Source organism: Neodiprion lecontei, chromosome 3 (genome assembly GCF_021901455.1).
Source record: "Neodiprion lecontei isolate iyNeoLeco1 chromosome 3, iyNeoLeco1.1, whole genome shotgun sequence".
NCBI classification, from domain to species: Eukaryota; Metazoa; Arthropoda; class Insecta; order Hymenoptera; family Diprionidae; genus Neodiprion; species Neodiprion lecontei.
In genome coordinates this window covers 35,449,327-35,471,204 of record NC_060262.1, presented here as the reverse complement: position 1 = coordinate 35,471,204, position 21,878 = coordinate 35,449,327, and the positions used below count along the sequence as shown (strand labels likewise).

The window sequence follows — 21,878 nt, the reverse complement described above, 5'->3', positions numbered from 1 at the left end:
TCTCTACCTCTCTTGTTTATTACATACACGTGCTGCGTTACAACGAAAATTTGTACAGATTTGTACTTTCCGACCTCAAAGTTTGATAAAAGCATGTAAGACATTGATATTAGTATATTTCCAAAATGAAATTGAAACAAGCAAAGAAAGAAGAGAAGAGAAGAGAGAAAAAATAAAGGATAGACAGGTTCGTTTAAATTTGCTTTACACAGTAACAGCACAATCATCCGAAAGTTGTTTCATTTACAAAGTTCCTTGAAATTGATTTGCCAACACCTCGCAGCAGCGCGGTAAACGCTCAAAGCTGAAAGAGAAATTGAAGCGGTCTCTCCTTCCAAGCTTCCGTTCGCTAATCGTTTTGTAACGACGATACGTCTTGCAGACGTCGTCTCAACGTAGGTACGCGAGCTCGTTTCACCGTCTCTATGTAACATATACCCTAGAAATCCGGGACGTCGATGGCGCTGCAGCGAAAAGCTGGGTTTGATTTTGAATCGAAAAACAGTCGGAACTGAACGTCGCTCTGCAGCTCCGTGAAATTTTTTACATGACATTTCTATACAACCTCACGGATAAGAAGTGCAGCACGGCGGAAGATGGAAAATGGAAATTAAGTTAAAAGCGTTCGTCCATTATCCGCGAGCGCGACTTCGGTGTGTGTGTGTATATATATATATAATATACGTATGTATGGGTCGCTGCATAGTTTTTAGTGCCAAGTGCGGTAAGCTTCTTTTTTCGAAAAACCCATTTTCTTTTGAAGAGAAATGGAAATCGGTCATTACCTAGCATCGAATCGCGTGCGCTTAGCTATATACATATTTATTCCAGACACGCGCGACGTCAACTTTATTACACACTTTTTCCTCTAAATTCGTAAACTTTCACGATTTTCCATATTATGCACGTGTAAAACTGACTCGACAAATCTTTATCTACATTATATAGAGAGTAACAACTAATATTTCATTATTAATTATTTATTTTCTTCGTTGTGTAAAAAAAGAAGGAAAATAATCCCAAAGGTTTGAATCAATATTCACGCAACGCGAACGGTACGAAACAAGAGTCTTCAACTTTTTCAAACTCCGTGTAGTACTTTATTATACATATAGATATCTCTCTCTCTCACACACACACACACACTACCACAAAAACGGGTCGCGGGTAATCGAGAATTTATGGTAGTTGAAATTAAAAAATTTCTAATTAACAATGATGATAACACCAAGCCGTGAAAAAAGAACCAGAAGATGGAGGAGAAAAAAAACAACAACTAATATTGTCAGACTTTAAGCTCGACCACAACATATTATTATATAAGTATATGTACAACATTGTTTCCATCTGGTGCGAAACGTAATTGAAGCTGAACAACGCGAAGCGACGACGCAACGATCCCAATTTTCTTTTCGTTATAAATCCATCTAACCGCCAACGACACCGTGATATTACATTTTGATTGTAAAGAATGTGAAAATCATCCAACTTTACAAAGAAACCATCGAACAAACGCTTGTGTTAAATTAATCACATGATAATATGTTGAATTATACGGTTGAGAATGTTGAAAAATAATGAGGTTGAAATTCGTAACGTTATTGTAACGATGCCTGTCCATAATATGAAGAAAAAAATATCGTTACTTCGGAACTTCATTATTATCTGAAGTTCGGTATTAATTATAATAAAAGGAAATACATGCTGATTCATCCTTAACAGCAATAGCAGCTTAAATTCGTCGAAGGGAGTTACTTCGAAATTGAAGAATAGTAATTTTCTTCTCGGATCTTTCGTTGCGTCAACGTTGCTAACTTAAATCTCGTATCAAAGAGGTTGGTTCGCCAAAAATCAATACTTTTACCAATTTCACTACGGGATAGTCGTAGATCGTGCCTACCTACCATCGCAAGCTACTAATTTCAATTTGCAAATACAAAAATAAGAACTACTGGAATCGTAGACGAAAGCTAAGACATCGATGCTTTGTATAAAATCGTTTCAAAATTTTTAAAAATCTATTAAAAGCGTTCAATTTCATTCAAGCAAGTGGTTCATTTTATTCAGAAGAATATCTTCCACAAAGTCACTGAAACGAATCGTCATTTCTTCAAGTAGTTATTTCAACGATGCCATTCGTTGATCATAATCAATATCCATGCGATGTTGTAAAATACCGTACAATATACACATACATCAAAAATTGTTTCAGCGTGTATAAAATATGTAAAAAATTGTTTTCAGAATTAATTAAACCACCGTAGAATGAAATCGAACGAAACCCGATAAATTTCGATGTCCGACGATCAAACAAATCTCCGTGCATAAAATTCAACAATTAAACAAATTCGTAAAGCACACCCGATACGTGTGGTTAACCTAAGATCTAACCCCACCAAAACGCGTGTACAGATCAAAATAATTGGCACCATCTGACCAAAAAGTAGCAAAATAAAATCATCGCTTGTTGTTGCGTTTGTTTTACTTTCGACCCAGCCGAGACGTGGTCTTAAATAAATGATCGATTCCTCCTCTTTCCGTTACCGAGCCTCCTCGAGCGTCATCGAAACCACGCAACGATAAGTTATAAAAATTGTTGTTAAATTACCTCTTCGTCGCTGGATCCCCAGCCGACAAATTCCCTGCCCGTTATGCTGTTCGGGGCAGAGAAAATGGCATCACCGATTTCCGTCAGGGTCTGAGAACGATGAATCTGTAGCTGACTCTGCAAGGAAGGACTCCAGCCGTGGTTCGACTCGCAACTGACCTGGGACCATTTCCTCTTCTCGGGTACGGTAACAGGCCTGCACAACTGACTCGCCGGTGTTCTGGGCCTGTTTATCACCTCGAGTTCCTCCTCGGAGCTGTGCTGATCGTTGTAGTTTAGGAGGAGTAGGAGATTCGCTCTCCTCGATTGCCCGTTGCCCGTTCCCCCGTTTCTCGACGGCTGATTACTCTGCTTAGGTTGCGGACGCTGCTGATGCCGATGCTGCTCTAGGTTCTGGGCCTGGGCTAAAACGGCGCCCGTGAAACAGTCGCCGTTTACCCGTTCGTCGACCTTATCTCGGGACGCGAAACAGGGCCGAAATCCAACCGGACACGGCGCCCCGAGGTCGCTGTCGGATGGCACAGCGCTGTCAGGTGGTCCAGGACTCTCCATACCCTCCATAACTGCAACAACAAATTCAACCGCACCTTGGATTATACAATTCTCCGAGGGTCGGGATATTCGCTCAATGAAGTCGTCGTAAGTATAAGAGGTCAGTCTCGCGTCGCGATGACTTTTTTCTTTTTTCTTTTTCTCTCGTCGTAGTGAAATTCATTTTCAAAATTTCTAATTTTTTTTTACCGAAAAACGAGGAAGTTGCAAAGTAATACGGACAATTTTTTTCTTCGTTTTTTACGGTAAATCTCGCTGATACGGCCGCGATATCTCAATTTTTCTGCGTTCCAAGAGAAAACAAATAAAGAGATTATCAAAACGTACACTTGTCGCTACCAAATCATTGGAATCGTTGGAGTGAAACGTTTTCAGCAGTTGTCATTTCGTTGGCATTCTATCGTCTTGTACAATCTTGTCAATCGATTTCAATTCATATACGTGATAACTTGGACAGCGTTCTAGGTGATTTTCAGACATGACAGGTGATTCTATCCACTCCAGAAATCACTGAAAAATGCCTAGAATACTCGGTAATCGTTGGAAATCAACGGTGACATTAGAAATCCACGATAATCGTTCGATATCAAAATGTTAACGAATTGAAATCATTTGCTTGATTTTCCTGTGAATAATCTCGGCGATCCCGGTTTTCGCAAATTCGCTAAAATATTGCTTCAAGTCTTCGTGAATATTATAACAACGGACCAACGATGCAGCAGCTTTTCTCATGTATCGTATACTACGTCGTATAGTGTTACGAGTGACCGAAATCAAAGTGCGTAAATAAAAGTCGAGCAACCGACGATTATCTCGACAGTAGGAATATTAACTTAATTCACAGTCACTTGAACATCAATTCATTCCGCACCTCAAGCATACCTGTACACTATTTCTTATCCTCGATCCGTTAAACGATCAAACTAAGCTAGACTTAATTGAGATTGATAAAGTGCCGAAGTTGCCTGGCAAGGTGGCAATTAAAACGACATTTTTTAAACCTGTATAGTATAACTGTTTAATGCGTATAAGACAAGGTTTACCGATACCGGATACCTTCATTTATGTATCTTCTCCCGCGTATCTCTGTAATTCATCTTATTCGCGAGATGTTAATTAATTAGATAAAAAATACTCTGCACAAATTTCCAAGACGATTTTTATATCTCGAATCGTTCGTAAATTTGGCATTTAATCGTGCAAGTAAATTGCACGCGCTATGTTCAAAGTTCGTTATTCAATTTCTAACAACAATTTCAGTTAATCCAGACACGCCAGATCATTTTCCGAAGACCCGTATCAAACGCAAGCATATGACTTTCGTCGAACGATTCGGTAAAAAGGTACAAAGAAAAATGCCCAACATCGACGAGTTGTTTTCCACCGTTTCGATACCCACGAAAGGTTGCGTTGTGTGTGTATAAAGAAGGTGTACGGTGGGGAGGAGGAGGAGGTCAAATCGAGAGCTCGGGAAAAGCTATTGACTCGCTAAAGCGATAATCAATGGAGGCAATTCACCGTGGCGAGAAGAGAAGAGAAGAGAAGAGAAGAGGTGAGAGTCTCGTTCCCACGTACGACTGCAGTACTGCAGATGGGCAACTCCCTTTTGTCCTATGGAATTCCCAGAATGCACTTGTACCGCTCCGAGAAAAGCAATGCTTTCTGCACAATTTTACCTTTTCGCTCAGCTCTTGAACAGAGAAAATCGACTCGTTACCGAACAGTTTCCACCACTTCTGCTTTTAACTTTAATTTCGCATCATCCCGCGACGCTCCATATTATTCTATACACCGCGGTAAGATCCCCGAGTTCACGGTATTAATGTTGTGAGAGAAAACCGCGAAGAAGGCGAATAAGAAACGTACTGAGAATAGTTGCTTCTAGGCACACTGTACGATGTACGGATGGTATGTACTGAGAAATATACAGTCGAGGTTATCAATCGATGTTACACAATTGCCTGACGTGAAAGAAAACGGCAAAAAAATCACGACGATAACTGATAATTTTTCATCGTTTATCGTATTAAAACGAGTTTTCGATTAATTTCACGTCTACAAAACAAAAACTCAAACTCGACTGACACGACAGCGCTATAGTCGCTTGATGATATATTTTCAGTTTAATTAGAAACAATTAAATAATAAAAACATAAGTTTGCAGGAATTATTCCGAGATAATCTCTGTCTGCAATATTGCCAGTCGAGTAGAAGCGAGACTAGAGGGATATCAAATTGCAGGTACATAGAACGAGAAGTGAAGAAGAGATGTTTTCAGGATAACCATCATTGCCCCGCACATCGGTAACGGAGAGCCTGCCGGCTGGCTTTATCGTAATGGCTACGTTTACGTGGAAGGAAGGAAAAAAGGAAGGAAGGGCGGTGGGTCTGCTCAGTGTATATCCCTCGAGTTGTTAGCAAGGCACGCTGTAAATGGTCCTTATTACCGGGGCACCACCACCGTTGCAGCACGTAACAGCACCGCGGAGTGCATCGGAAGCAGAAGGCTTGCGGGAAGTTAGATGCGGAGGAACGCGGGAGGTACAAAGGAGTGAAAAACCAGAGACAATAAAGTATACACATACGTTTGGGTGTGGCAAAATAGAAAGGGATTGTTTTCTTTTTTTTATTAAACGCGCATAAAAATTTCGGTAGTGCACTTCAAGTGGTACATGTATCTCATCCATATATGAGCTCTTAGTACTTATATTTAGAGGTGCCTGGTTTTTTTTTTTTTTTCATTTTCCATTTGAACAACACGCGAAGAAAATTGGAAAATTTTGATTTTTTTTTTTTTTTTTGCGCGTACCTAAATGACTCGATTTATAAACTATCTAAATACAGATTCGTACAGGAAATTTGACGATCTATTTAAAAAAAAATGTACAGAAATAAAATTTTCCTATCTCTAACCGATTACGGGATATTCGCCTATAAGTATTGAGTCGTATACGAATATCTCTTAATCGGTTAGAGTTAGGAAAATTCTATCTCGGTACTTTTTTTTATAAAGCGTGAAATTGCCTACAAGAATCTGTATTCGGATAGTTTATAAGTCAAACCACTTACGAGATACGAAAAATTGGAAAATTTTACAATTTTCTCTACGCGTTATTTAATTGTAAATAATGGAAAAAACAAAATAGGCACCACTAAATATCAATAATTAAGACATCATATTTGGATGAGACATAGTATTTGAGATGCTATACCTAAAATTTGATGCGAGTTTGAAAACAAAACAAAATTTTTATTTTATTTTGGTACACCTAAATATATATACATATATTGTATATGTATACGAGTGACTGAAAAGTAGAAGAATAAAAAAATCCATCCTCCGTAATGCTGCGGCCGGTCCACCGAGTAGAGGAGAGGAGAGGAGAGGAGAGGAGAGGAGAGGAGAGGAGAGAGGAGAGTCCCACCGAATCCAGACGATTCTCGTGAGTAATTCCGGTAGTTAGTACCTCTGCATACCAGGATTAAAACGGCGGTTCACTTTGTCTTATGCGTCATTTCACGTCCTCGAGAACTAATTATTGTCACCGCGACGTTCCGCAGAATCGTTACGTACAGACAAAGTCCTCGTCTCGAGGGTTGGTAACTGCTGAATTGATTCTCCTCAGCTTTGATAAATAACGGGTTAGCACGAAACCCCTTTCGGGTTGGCTGAATGCGATTCCGATATATACCAAATTGCACGGAATTCAGAAGAACAAACAGACATACGAGAAATAACAAATACTTGAAACTGAGATGAAAATTGTAGTGAAGCGAGAAATATTTACACTCGGTAAACAATCCCCGTTATACTCGATTTCAGTTTCTTTCATTCTCTGTGGACACTGTGCAAGGAAAAATAGCTAGTTGAATCTACGTTGTTTCACCAGAGTGAGAAAAGACCCGAGTTACGTTACATATTCTCTCAATATCCACGCAATTTTTATTTATATTCGTCGGAAAAATTGATTCTGGTACATGTTAGTACACGTAGCTGAACATCGGAGTAAGCAAATCAAAATTTGTTATTCTACAAGGCACTGGTTAATTTTTTTTAAATTCTTTTACGTAAAACTTTTTATATATATAATACTAATAATTATTATAATAATACATTTTGTTGTGCCACTGGAACAAGTTTCTTATCCACATTGATCGCTATATATACTAACGTAATAAAAATGTAGTTGATGAGAGGGCTGATGTGAAAATTGCATAGCATATTTATGTTGTCAAAAAAAAAAAAAAAAAAGAAATGTACCGAGTTACTGAGTTTTTCATCTGGATTTATGCTTTTCAAAGAGGAAATTACGCCCACCCTGTTTTCCGCACACGAGATGAAATACGGATTCCAGGAACAAATCGCGTTCCAAAAAGCTCGCAATCAGTGAGCGCCGTCAGAGTGGCATCGACTCGTTAATTATAGAATTTTGAAAATACAATTCTACAACGTAATAAAAACGTGTCGAACAAACTTTTGCTTGTCATTTTTACTTTTGAAGTCATTTCACCATCCCAGACAAGGACAGTTTAGACATACTGACACAAAATCTACGTACCCAAGTAAAGTGCACGATACGGTACAATCGTGAAAACGATCGATGCATTCGCCACGGTGGTGCAGGTGGTATTACAAGCCAGCCGGCCATTTGCGTATATGTTACATAAATAAAATATACCTACAATAATGCGACAAGAAAGCTTGAAAAAGTTTTCAGATTGCTTCGTCCCAACGGTTCTACAACCGCGCAGATGCGAACTTGGAGGTATACAGGGGCGAAGTTGAGATTCTGAATTTGAAAAGTTCCGAAAGCGCCAAATTTCGAAGTTGTTTGGTGTCAAAACTTGAAGCGAAGAAATCAAACTTTGACGAATCGTTCGAAACCCGACGCTCAAAGTTCCGAAAGTGCGAAAATGAGAAAATTTCAAAATCTGAACCATCGAAATTCCGAACGTTCGAAGATTTTCAGTTGTGTCAATTTCTGGCTTTGGTGAAATTGCAGCTCTTCGATATTTCTTCGTTTTGGATTTTCCATACTTTTACGTTCGGAGTCCTCGTCATTGCGATTTTCGGTTTTCCTGATTTTTCACACCCATTCTCGTCGAGTAAACTACGCTGTGTGATTACATTTTAATTTCCGTAATTCCACGCGCATCGTAACTTGAATTATCGGAATCTTGCATTTCGGAACTTTGAGCCGTCGGGTTTCCGACCATTCGAAGCTTCGTTGTTTCGTAATAGTTTGATTCCATAACTTCAAGTTTCGTCGCCAAATAATTCGGAATTAGGCGCTTTCGAAACTTTTCTAATTCAAAACTACAACCACCCCGCTCCGGTAAACATTTATCCATACATGCATACATCCGAATCATAACACAGTACACGTTATATCTGTAGAGAGAAGTATTTTTCATCAAAACTATAACTTGTAATTAGTAAACACTGCACCGGGTGTTCACCGTTGGTATTTATCGGAAAGCTCAGTGATGCCACGGACGACGACAACGACGACGGCGAACCGGATCGAAACTTTGTAATTATAGTTTCTCAATTGCTCGAACGATGAGTTACGGTTGATACGAACGTTGTACCAACAACGTGATAAACAATTTGGTATCCACACGTCGGTGTTAATTAAATGCTTGTAAAACTAACGGAGTGTGAAATCCACTCGTCTCTCGCCCTACGCGCAAGCTGCACCGAACCTTGGTACAAGTAAGTGAATAAGTAAGCAAGCAAGCAAGAAAGAAAGAAAGTAAGTAAGTACCTCTAACTGCGGAAGCAAACAACCTGCACGGCACTCTTCTTGGGTTACGATAACTTCGAAATTTCCTAGCACCGACCACGAGAAGCCGTTAATCTTTACCACCGTCCGAATTACGTACAATCTCATATCCTGTATACAAGTTACACACGCACCCTGAATTCCCACAAGCGCTTGATAAAATACCGCCATTATATTATACCTGGTACAAATACCGCTTACATATGTATATAGCTTCGGTACTGATTGATTGCAGACCGATTGATTTGAAGATCGATCGGAATTAAAGTGCCGATTCGATTTGCGTGTTTGAAAAAGAAACGTAAGAGGACAGGTTTCCCGTACTAGATATGAATAATAAATTTTAACGAGCTTAAGACGTTCGATATTTGCACGATTGTGCTGATTGAGGGAAATGAAACGGCCGAAACGTCCGTAAATTCAAAAGTTTGGCATAATTTATCGACGTGCGGAAGAGGGGGAGGATGGGTGAAAGAGGGGGAAACTATTCGCACAGGTCACCGATGATCAATTCAATAGCACGAGATCCGGCGAAATTTCTTCCGGATCAGAAGGGTTCGGTAAAATGAACCGAGCGAATAGTAGTGGGTGTTTACGTACAGAGAGGTAAGGGGACTTGATAACCTAGACTTTCCTGCATTTACTCGTATCATGGCTCGGGGAAACGAGGCTAAAAAAGCTGGCCGCTTTCCAGGGACGAATAATCAAGGTCAGGGGTATCGGAATAGAAAATTTTTCACTCGAAACACGTCGAAAAAAGTGTTTAAATAGAAGAAGTAAAACGCCCAGATACCAAAGTGTTCAACGATTTCGATAGAATTAGAAAATTCATCTAAAAAAAGTTCCCAGATAACACGTGGAATAAAGTTTATTTTTACTACGCGCAGGATCTGATTCGTTGTTAAAACAACTACGGCTATTATACGCTGTAACAATTCCAGAACCTCCCGACTCTGCGATTCGTCGGTGAAAAAATCGGGAAACTTCAGCGTCATTGGTTCGGGATCCGGTGGTTAACGATCGGCTAGAGGGCTACAAGGGTCAAACTCCCGAGGATTGATTTTTCCCTCTACGCGTCTATAAAAAGCACGCGTGAAACTGACGCGACTGTACGTATAATACACAATACCCGCAAACATATCGGAATACATAGGTAAAATAATATACATAGGTATAATATAACGCAACGTACGCGCCAAGAATTTCACCGTCGACGAGTGAAATTGACTTTTTAAATTGACAGGTTTTCCGTACGTTGTATACGTGTGTATAATCTATAACGTACTGCAATCTATACACAACGTAGGGGAGACAAGGGCTAGTTGTCACACTTTTTACTCTCTGATTTTCAGAATTCCGCTTTTTTTTTTTTTTTCAAATAAAAATTTCGTTCAATTCGAATACAGGCACTGTAGATGCACCCTTTGCACACCTAGACAATGTTCGTAGTTGTTCCGAAGCAAGTCTGAATAGGGTTGATCGAAATTTAAAGAAAAAAAAAAATTCTCATTCAAATATTTTAAATGACGAAAACTGGTTAAAAAGAAAATGTCGAATAACTTTTTCTCGCACCTTTGTTATCTTGTTTTTGTTTTTAAGTGATGAAACTCTGGTTATCAATTTATATTTTGAGGCGATAATTCGTTTCTCCGTTGTATCTTTTCCTGGAAGCCACGGAACGATAGACGTAGATCCCGAAAATCCCTAAACCCATGAAAAATTCGCCACGGACTCTGAAAATCCCGCAAAACTTGACCCGGACTCCAAAAACCATGAAAAAGTCGAAATGAGACAAGTTGTCGGGAAATTCTTTTCACATGTGACGACTTGCCCCAACCCACGATTTTGTTTAAAAAATCGTGCATATCTTGCCGACCCGATATTCAAATATCGAAAACATATGTATCAAATGAAAGCGAAAAGAATCACCTTTCCGATTATCTTATAGCTGAAATATTCCAATGCGGCCGAGAAAATGTGAAAAACATATTTCGAATATAGAAAATAATTACCTACTCATTAAGCCCAATTTCAGTTTTTCAATCACAACGAGGTCGCATGTCATGCGATATTCCAATTAACAATATTCATTTGTTTCAAACTCGCTCGTTCCAATATCTAGCGGCGGGATATCAGCCTTGTGACAACGAGGACCCGTCTCCCTGTCTAATATTGTTGTGTAAAAAATTGGCAAGAGCGAATATATACGACAAGCGTTGCTTTGAGAAATAAAGGTTTAAAAATTGTATACGTTTCACCGTGTATTTACGTATAAACGTACATATATGTATAAAGTATATATGTACATATACGGTACACACGTGTTAGATCGGCAAAATGTTTCGGCGAAATTGAGGCAATAAAATTTCAGTCGATGAAACGAGCCAAATAGGAATCATCGCGAGATGGAAAATTGGAAAAAATATATCGTGGCGTTGTGCCTGCGAGAAACTTGATCCCGAGGATCATCCGCGAAAATTGAATGACGGCAAAAAAAAAGAGGCAACGTCGCGAAATCTCGGCGAAAAATGACATCAAACTTCCGGCACGCGTATAAACGGCGTTGCAAAATTTTATTGGACACACGGTGGAAAATATAATTGACGGTGAAAACGAAAGCTACAAAGACTTTCCAATCGTTTTGCGAATCGGTTTATGAAATATCCGTTAAGCATCTGCGGATTTTTGCAATTTCGTGACGACCTCAGCGCACCTGGAATGGAATTGCGAACGATTTATACAACTAAAGAGAGAAATATAAGTCCTCCTTTTCCGCTATGCCGGGTCGTTTCATCGAGCTTTGGCCAATCTCCCGCATCAACAGACCGTAAATGGCTGTATACAAGGTGTGTCCGAATGTTACGCAGAGCCTATAACTCATTTTGCAGATATAACCAAGAGAAGAGGAAAACAGCATTTATCTCTGACGTTACAGTTCGCTCTTTAACGCAGCCAAACTATACGAACGAGCTCTGCACAAATCCCCGGAACGTATCGCATGACAATAAAATGACCACTGATTGACTAGATATATTTTCCGTACGGTAAATATATATATATCTATGTATACATATAAAAGAAGGGCAAAAACCCCACATTTTTATACCGTATTCAAGATCCAAACATATCCCGGGGAAATTGCTCGCAAAATAGAAACGAAAAAAAAAGAGAGAAAAAGGATCAAGAAAAAAAGAAAACTACCGGGACAATAAACTCCGCATTGCACGGAGGCTCGAGGTGATCAACTATGTAAGTAAAATAATAAAACAGGAATACGAGACATTAGTTATATGAAGAATGATAAAAGAAGAGCTTGCGGTGCCGCGTTTATATATGCGTGTATATATACGTATATACCCACCAAAAGACAGGGTGAAAAAAATTGCCAAACTTTATCCGCCGGTACAATTTGACCGCGATATCGCAGATATTTCATTTCTTATATCGCTATCTGCACGCAATACTCAATCCGCGGTAAAGGAGGATATTTGAACGGACGGGCTGAAGTTTTTTTTCATTTTTTTTTTTCTTTTTTTAAAGCCCTCGAAAAGAAATTCGAATTTTTCTTCAAGTTACGTGCGTACCTCCGTCCGCGGTAATAACGCAAAGGGCTAAGAATGAAAAAAAAAAAAAAAAAACCGTCAAAGTTTTCCATTCACCCAGAAAACCGTTCCATAATACAAGGCGCATACATATATCCAAGATGGCTTCCGCATCGTCGTCGTCTCGGAGAGCCGTTCTATTATTCAGTACGGAGTTGAAGCATGGCAAGTACACGTTGCCCAACGGTGCAGTTATACGAAGGGTAAAACCGGCAACGATATGAGACTGCAGTTCTATACCAACATATCTCTGCGGTACACACGTGATTCGTACCACGTATGCATCTTTATACGCCGACGATGACGTCATGCGGTAGAGACAACGAGAAAGTCGCGTCACAGTCTTTTGGTTTCCAGCCAAGTATTTAATTACAATGCGGGGGGTGTAGCAGAATTTTTGTTTCCCTTTTGTTACATTGTCGTTCGTTATTTTTTTCTTCGCAAAATGGAAGGGAGGTGAAAAACAAGACGGAAGGAGAAAACATCGCGTGACGGGGACAAGAAGAAAGAGGGCGGTGATGCGGGATGAATGACGAAAAGGGGTGGACGAAGAAACACATCATCGCACTGACACGGTGATGCGAGGTATCGTACAGCGCAATCGGGTTGAGAGCCGGTCGACGACGGATTAACTAATCAATGTGAAAGCACCCTTAGGAGAGAGAAAGAGAGGGAGAGGGAGAGCGAGGACTTGCACGAACGGTGTTCGCCCATCGCATTTCGAGGGAATAGCGCTGATCCCTCGCGCTTTACAGCTGAGCCAGTCATTCGCAGGGACAAGTTGTTTTTGGCCCTATCCTGCATTTTATTTTTTATTTTTTATTTTTTTTTCCATTTTCAGATTAAAAAAATATTCAAGTCTTCGCATGATTATGATTTTTTGGGAATTCGTAATTGTTTGTAATTATTGTAAATAAACAAATGCAAAGAAAAAAACCGTATTTTCGCTAATGTAATTCGTTGGCGGAGAAATTTTATAATTAAACGAATATTAAAAACGCTTGGAATTCATTGGTTGACAAACAGAGATCACAGAATGGCCATTGGATTTACAAAATTCAATGCCTAGGGGTAATATTCACCCTCCTTAGGGGTGCATACGGATAGTATTGAGGTTCGAACCTATTCTCGGCCTAATATCTTACTGTCTCAAAATAAATATATTCATATAAATCTCATTCAAGACCACTGTCTAAAATAACTTTGACAATTCACCCTGTTTTCGCTCACAATTTCAGGGGTTCTTATTGATTGTATTCAATTTTGACATCAGATTCGCATTCAGCGTCGAAAAGTAAACAGGAAACGTATAGGTGCACTTCCGTGACAAAAAAAAAGAAAAAAAAAAAGAAAACTGAATTGGGTAACTGAAAGGGTTAACGTCAAATTGAAGGATTTGAATTTCAAGCGAACGAAGGACGGTGAAAAGTGCAGAGACACAGTCAGACATTTCGTCTCAAGAGTTTACAAACCTTTCTTTATACAATATTGAAATAGTAAAATAGGTATGTAATATCAGACGAAAAAAAATGAAACTAATGGAAGAATTGAATCGGACGGAAGTAGTTATTACAGTCAGCGATGTGAGTGAGAAGGAAGCGGAGGAGGAGGAAAATGGAAGGCACGGAGAAACGTACATATATTATGGACACAAGGGTATAAGAGTAGAAGCGAACGCTGCTCTTTCCAATCGCGTAGCATCGAGAAAGCGGGGGAGACAAATATTTGCAGACACGACATCGACGTGACACGCGCCGCCAACCTGCCTCTACTTTCTTCCTTTCTTTCCTTCCTTCCTTCTTTCCTTCCTTCCTCCTTCCCTTCTCTCTTCAGGTTCGGTAGAGAAACTCTGGAGAGACGATACGACCCAAGTCTAGAGTCCAGAGTGGTTTAAAGGAGTCTTAGAGTCACTTTTACACCGGCTGCAGTCTATGTTCTCCTGTACGGGAATATCTATCTAGAACTTACTAACGCACAAGAGCTAGATAAAGAAAGAGAGAAAGAGAGAGAGAGAGAGAGAGAGAGAGAGAGAGAGAGAGAGAGAGAGAGAGAGAGAGAGAGAGAGAGAGAGAGACGGGCAGAGGCAGGCAGCCGCTAACGTCACGGACGTCTATTCAACGTGTTACGAAGTGTATAACATAACCCCGGCAGCAGAACTTTGCCCAACAGTTGAACCCTTTTTATGCCGAGAAGGGATTCCTTTGTTCGTTCGTGACGAGGGACTGCGCTCGAAGGTTCAAGGGACGTGAACGCTGTGAAGATGGGAAAACGGGAGCCGACGTAACGGAGTACAGAGGGTGAAGGATAGGGCCTGGGGAGTAGGGTATGGTAGAGTGGGTGAATGTATGAGGCAGTGGTAACGATGATTGTCACGGAGAAGTAAGACGCACCCCCTTCTCCCTCCCTACCTCCCTCCCTCCCTCTCTCACTCTCTCTCTATCTATCTCTATCTCCCTATCCGAGAGAATTCCGCTCCGGTGCGAAATTTCAAGATAATCCCGCGACCGCTGTATTATGCAATTAGCATATTAGCCGTTCCGTTCCATTCCGTTCCGTATCCAAATAGGCTGGCTGGTTGGTTGGCTGACTGTCGGTCCCCAGGTGACGTCGAGCCGGGGTGAAGTACGGGGGCGCAACGAAATGGCAGAGAGAAGCCGGGTGGTAACTGGAGAGCAACTAATGTGACAGGTGATTTGATTTAACCAGCAATGCCGCTAGTTTCTCGCTAACCCCCGTTTATTATGCAGCTGTTTGTCTGACATTTCCAGCGTCGACCTGACTCTCTCTTTCTCTCCTTTCCCTACCTCTCGACGATCGTCCGGAATTAACACGCCAACGAAAGGAATCAACCAATTACTTTACACCCGTCATCCATCCGCCAAAGTACGCGCCAACCGCGCGTATATACCTGATACAGACACATATATGTGTATACGTACATGTATCTTATAACATAACACCAGCTCAAGTGTCGCGGCGGCTTTCTCACCCTTGGAAAATTATGATCCAATTCCAAGCCAAGGGGTTAACATTGACACTGGATATAGACATTAGCGGTTGTTCACCTCGCCGGATACATTTTCTGATATTGGCAGAGTCATGTTCGAAAACCCCTCGATGAGGAATAGCGTAATTATCGGTAGTTGTTCGTTAACGTTTTGCAAATAAAACAATTTCATTGCAAGTACATGGCGTTGTTGATGACGTGATGACACGGCAACAGTGCACTGTTGGGAATCTATGAAACAAGGGTGGTTTCAGAAATTGGCTGCTTTTTAGATTCTAATTAAAGATTAACGATCAGTACTCTGTACCAAACTAATACGTAACCCAATTATTCGTCTCCCGTTTCTTTAGTGTTTTCAACAAACTTCACGTTTCGTCCTCGGTGATGAATAAAAAAAAAAAAAAAATTCGTAGGTACTATTTTCTTGAAACAATTCGAAACCGCAAATCAGGAGAACGATGTAAATAAACGAAGTTATTTTTAAATCACATAAAATAATCGAGCGCGTTCATATTTAATACGATACACCTAATTAACACTCAAATAGCGATGCAACTCCAGTCTTGATTGAATTCCACGATACGCTTATCGTTCGGTCACTAATTAACATTTGCTCTAATACCATAACGTGCCGTTATCAGAGTATTGTAAGAAAAAAAAGGCAGTTTTCTTATGAATTTCGATTCGTACACCAACGTGCACCCACAGAGATTACGCCACTACTCGTGGTAATGTTTTTTCGATACCCTCCCGACCGGCATCATCGCCGTGTCCAATCTGCACGGTATTTCATAATTTTTCCATGATGTAGGTACACACCTATAACAAGGTAATACGATACATGGATGAAAACGTCACGCAGGTTATGTCATTAGCCGTACTGCCGTACGTAGGAGGCGGCGATGCGAGTACCTCGTGGGTGTTCGTGCTTGTCCCAGACGTCCGCGAGGAGGTGTCGTCGCGTACCTTGTGTGCATTACCCAGCAGCAACCTGCGTCGTATACACGCATGGACGCAGATACAGCGGTAAAGGCGGTAGGTATACGATATACGATATACGGTATACGGTATACGGTATACGGTAGTCCGGTAGTCCGGTAGTGGCGCGGAACAATGGTCAATGTTTGTTCGGTTCGTCCCTTCAATTTCCGGAGGCGGCGGCGTACCTCCAGTGGTGTTCCCGAACCGGGAGGAGGATGAGGAGGATGAGGAGGAGGTGAGGCGAGACGGACGTCACCCTCCCGAAACGGTGCTGACGCGAATGACAACGTAAATACGACACGACTACGTCAACGACGACGACGACGTCTCCCTCGACGCCAGCAGCCAGCCAGCCAGCCAGCCACGCGTCAAGGATATATAAATTCCATATTCATACATTCAACCCGGAGAGAATCGCTCGACCAACAATTTCATCCAACCTAGGTATAATACGGGCGCTTTACCCTGAAATCCGTAATTCGTGTACATGGATCAAGTGTGCTTTGGTTATACAACGAAAGCGTCTGTTGTCGAAATACATGGCATAGATTGTTTCCAACAAATCGGTACCAGCTGCACTCTCGCGTGTGGTTACTCTTGAAAAACAGCGTCATTGGTGAATGGTCTCACGGTTCAAGACTGGCTTCGAATGACAGTAGTCTCTTTTTTAAGGCCGAATGGGCCTCGCCGTTTGAATCGAAAGACGGTAAACCAGAAAACATTCCTGAGTTACTCGATTTTCTTTATAATTATTCCTGCCACGTAATAGGAAGGTTGTTTCTTTCGTGTTTCCAATCATTCAAGTCGACGGTATTGCGGGATATTTTTAAAACGATTTCCTCTCTCTTTCCCCAACTTTCGATTCAACCAGCGGGGCTCGTTCATCTTTGTAATAAGACATCCTTCTCCGATATACAATACCATATGATCAAACCCCCGCGTGATGACATGCATAATAAATCCAAGCACGCATTCGAAGAGGAACGCCGATACCTACAACCTACGCACAGGTCATACAATACGTTATATCCGTACAACTCGAGTGTGGAAGAACGGTGTAAATTTTTCTTTTTCTTCCCCCCGCAGAACAGGTAGAAAGGAAGTCACGTTATGAAACTATAACACAGCATGAGGAGAAGGGAGTCAGGATATAAAATGAGTTAAGAGGTAAAAGGTCGCATATACGCTTTCATTAATATAAATTGAACTGCCACTCAAGCCCGCTAGGTTTCACCGTTCGTTACGCAGCAGCAGCAGCAGCAGCAGCAGCAGCTTTGCAGACCCTCGCCTCGTCATCGTCGTCATCGTGGTCGTGGTCGTGGTCGTGGTTACCGTAGAACATGCGATCCCATACCCAATGGGTAGGGGAGGAGGAGGTCCGTCCCTCGCGGCTATAACTTAGCTTACAAATATTTGTGTTCCTTTCGTTTTACTACGTCCGCGACTTCTTACGCGTGTGTGTCTACGCGGTAGTGGTTCGGAGGTACAGAAGCAGACCCCGAATACGTTCATCGTCGACAAAACACTCGGGCTAATGCGAGTGCTCGGGTATTATATTATCGTAACGGGGTAGCTGAATGGTTATGCCTTTTGCTGGTAATAAGGGAAAGTATTAATAGAGAAGAAAGACCCAAGGAATGGAAAACACGCCGGGAGTATCCGAAGCTCTGCGTACAACACGTTCCTCCGACCAACGCTGCAACGGTAGAATAAACACATTCTTCCAAAGCAGCTACCGCCTAGCCACCACCTCTGTTCGTAAATTACGCACGGTGACACGCAAGCAGCCATCCAACCGAGCAAATACGGTGACAAATACTAAGTAGACAGTGTAGCGTGACCGTATTTGTACAAGCGTTTGAATGTCGGAATGATTTTCGTCCGACAGGGTTACCATGAATTTCGTGTGAAGCCCGTGAAACACGCGAGAAGTGCTAGCGGTAGCTCATTCGTGCCTGGATAGGTATACAACGTGACGTGCGGCAAACGCACACACCTCCGACACCATCGTTGAACGAGTCTCCGGGTCTCCGTACAGGTGTTGTTAACGCAAAATCTTCAAGCACGGAAAAGTCTGCGACAATTTTCCACCATCAAAGTTAAATATATTGTACACACAGTGTCGTCGGGCACTTGAACTGATTCATATGTCGCAGCGCAGCACAAGGGCGCAAATAGATGAGGTAACCGTCGTGTCTCTTCTTTTTCTTTTTCTTTTTCTTTTTCTTTTCCTTTTTCTCACTCTTATTCTTCTCTCGCCTTTTCATTCTCATCGCTGCAGGGTGGCTACAGTAGCAACAAGACTGGAGAGATAGCACGTTGAAGACGGCCGTTTGGTGTTGACTAATGAGGTGGATAAATTCATCCCTGAAACGGAGACTGGAATTGGTGCCTGATTGGCGGTGCAAGTTACAAACTGCAGCAGGATTTTTTCGATTCAACTAGTTTGTTACAGTACTCGTTGTAAGATTACATAGAAATCGCTTGGAAATTGGAACTCAGCGTCCATGACACGTTGTACAATGAACGTACGTTGTTCGTTCGAAAACTGTGTAATAAGCCAGTGCCGAACATAGTCAAATGTTAAAATCCATATAAAGTCGCAACGAGTGTGTGGTGGAATGAAAAGCCAAGAGAAGGAAAGAGGATTATTCGAATACCCGGGTATGAAGGCGAAAGACATAAGGAGAGGGGGAAAATTGAGGTGAAAACGCGACACTCGAAAGCTTTTCAAGCTCACGTATGGAGGAGTATGTGCGTGATATCGACGTACGTAAGGTGCATACGTATAAAAAGAAATGCGTGACGGTGACGCGATTTCCGTAACACGCTCCTCCTCCTCCTTGACGACAGCGTCTCCTTCACTTCAGACGACGACGATGACGAGGACGAGGATGTAAAACCCACCTATGCAAGATCCTATACTACTATAGTTACGTGTGCAATGTGCATATAGGTACTATGGATACGCACACGGCTCAGGGTCGCGTTAACTGTACTTCAATGAAACGGTAGGTACAGCAGGTAAAAGGAACGAAGCTGGGCGACGAGAAAAGAGGGCGAAAAGAGCAAAGAGCTTCCTTCTCATTTACGACATTACGCAACACGACCTCGCTGTACTTTAAACGTATACGTGTAAGAACGTTAAACTTTTCCCATGCGCTCTCCTGCGGGAATTTATATCCAGGGTTATACCGTAGTATAATTTTTTTTATCTCTCTCTCTCTCTCTCTCTCTCTTTCTCTCTCTTCATAATCGATAATCGTACAACTCTCGAGAAATATTATCAAACAAATTATACGAGAAGTGGGTGATAAAAAGCGGATAAATCCATTGATTATATGGTTCAATAAACAATTAAATATACACTTATTTGATTTCATTTGCTAAAAGCGAAATAAAATTAAATCACACACTAATGGGTTTCCAGTGCTGTATAATTCATAACCACAATTTATTGATCATAATTAATAATTTTTTCTAACCTTTAGTAACTTAAAAAAATTCTTTTTTTTGAATAAAAAAAAGTCATGGCCTCAACTTGGCTACTCATTCTATAAATATAAAGAAAAAATTTCTTCACCGGCCAGTCGTTTGTATTACGGATACATTATTAGATTGTCAAACGAAGGGACAAATTCATGTAAGGTTTAATTAAAACCAGATAAATCCAAAATTATTTTAAAAATCATTTCAAACACAGTGATAAAAAATGTATAAAATTATCGTTACTCATTTATTTTTCTGGACAAACTTGAAAAAAAAAAAAAAAAAACAATTTTCGAACCGTCAGTTTTTGTTCCTCCACTTCTCAAATAAATTCTCAATTCCAATTGTAAATCCCGCCGAATATCAGATTACCTATAGACGTACTTGATTCTGAAGAGAGGCATCGAATCGAATTGTCACAGGACGAAAGACGGATGAGATTTTGTCAATAGGGCACACCTATGTATAATGTTACATGCACATATATATATATATATATATATACATTTGCACCGAATAGAAATAGAAACTCGTTGTCATCGGGTCACGTTTTCGGTGAATAAGGCAACTGTGACTTGCAAGAGGTAGAATCACCGGGTCCCTCGACTCTCCCCGGCAGATTCGACAATTCGCCTTTTCTCTGCAGAAACGTCGTCGTCGTCGTCGTCGTCGTCTTCGTCTTCGTCGTCTTCGTCTTCGTCGTCGTACGGGTTCAATTCCAAGTTTCTATACATATATACTCGGTTCACCCTCAACTCCATCGCGATATATCGCTCCAATTCTATTCATGCAGATATCATCTCTCTCGCAGACCCTGAATTTATCCGCACGGAACGGTGTTTATTATAATATAGATTGATAGCGAGAGATTAGATTCTCGTATTGAAACTGCGCCCTCCGCAACATTCCGTAAAGTTGTAAGAATATCGCGAATTAAATAGACAGGTGTAACTGTCATACCTATACGCGTCGACAAACAGAGAGCCTGCGAAGTTTAAAGACGATTTCACGATCACCCGTTGACTGTGAAATTTACTTACAATCAGGCACGAGGTTCAGAGGCGAAACAAATCCGTATAGAAAGATAATTACGTCGTCATTCCGGAAAAGAAAAATGGCAAGCGAAAATTGAAACTTTACATTATACATGTGATAAATTTACATGGACAATTTATACGTACATAATATAATATAAGGGTGAACCCGCCTACCATTTATACAATTCGAGGTACGTACCTAAATGAAATGATAATATACCTAAGTAGTATGTAATACTTTGTAGAAAAGCAGCAAAGGCTGAATATTGATATTCTTTGGAAACTTGTCGTATCGAGTTAGTAAGCGAACAACGGAAAATAGTTAAAAGGATCGTGAACATGCGGCGGAGTTACAGGAGTGAAAACTTTTTACCGGAAATAGAATATCTCCCGGGCATGCCTGTCATCTGCGGGAGTTCGTTTTTATAGCTCTAAGAAGAAAAAACAAAAAAAAAACCAAAAGTATAAGTTACATATGCATAATTGCACGTACGTTGTTGTATACGGTATTCATGCGTTTTATCGTCAATCGTATTAAATATTATCATAATATATTTGGTTCCCTCTAACTCTCTGAATAAACATTTGCCAGCCCATATTATATTATAATGTGCTTTGATATATGCTCATTCTCACGTCAAAAAATGCAATCCAATAACAATAGTAATTATTTTATTTTTCTTAATTCATCTTTTGAACTCACGAAATCTCCATCTTCTGGTAGATTTCAAAAATTTTGTTACATTCTACAAGATTTTTCTGAATATTTTTAGATTTTTAAAAGTTGGTTTTTTTCCAAGTTTTATAAATCATATT

The 21,878-nt window shown here is 40.7% G+C and overlaps 1 protein-coding gene across 6 annotated transcripts in view; it reads right to left on the bottom strand.

The window, feature by feature from the left end:
• LOC107224732 overlaps nt 1-21,878 on the bottom strand; it is a 115,785-nt gene that overhangs the window by 52,529 nt on the left and 41,378 nt on the right. For all 6 annotated transcript variants that reach the window (XM_046735694.1, XM_046735693.1, XM_046735695.1 and 3 more), the window contains one exon: nt 2,609-3,171. In XM_046735694.1, the coding sequence (XP_046591650.1) occupies nt 2,609-3,171 (563 nt within the window). The remainder of the gene's footprint in view (nt 1-2,608; nt 3,172-21,878) is intronic.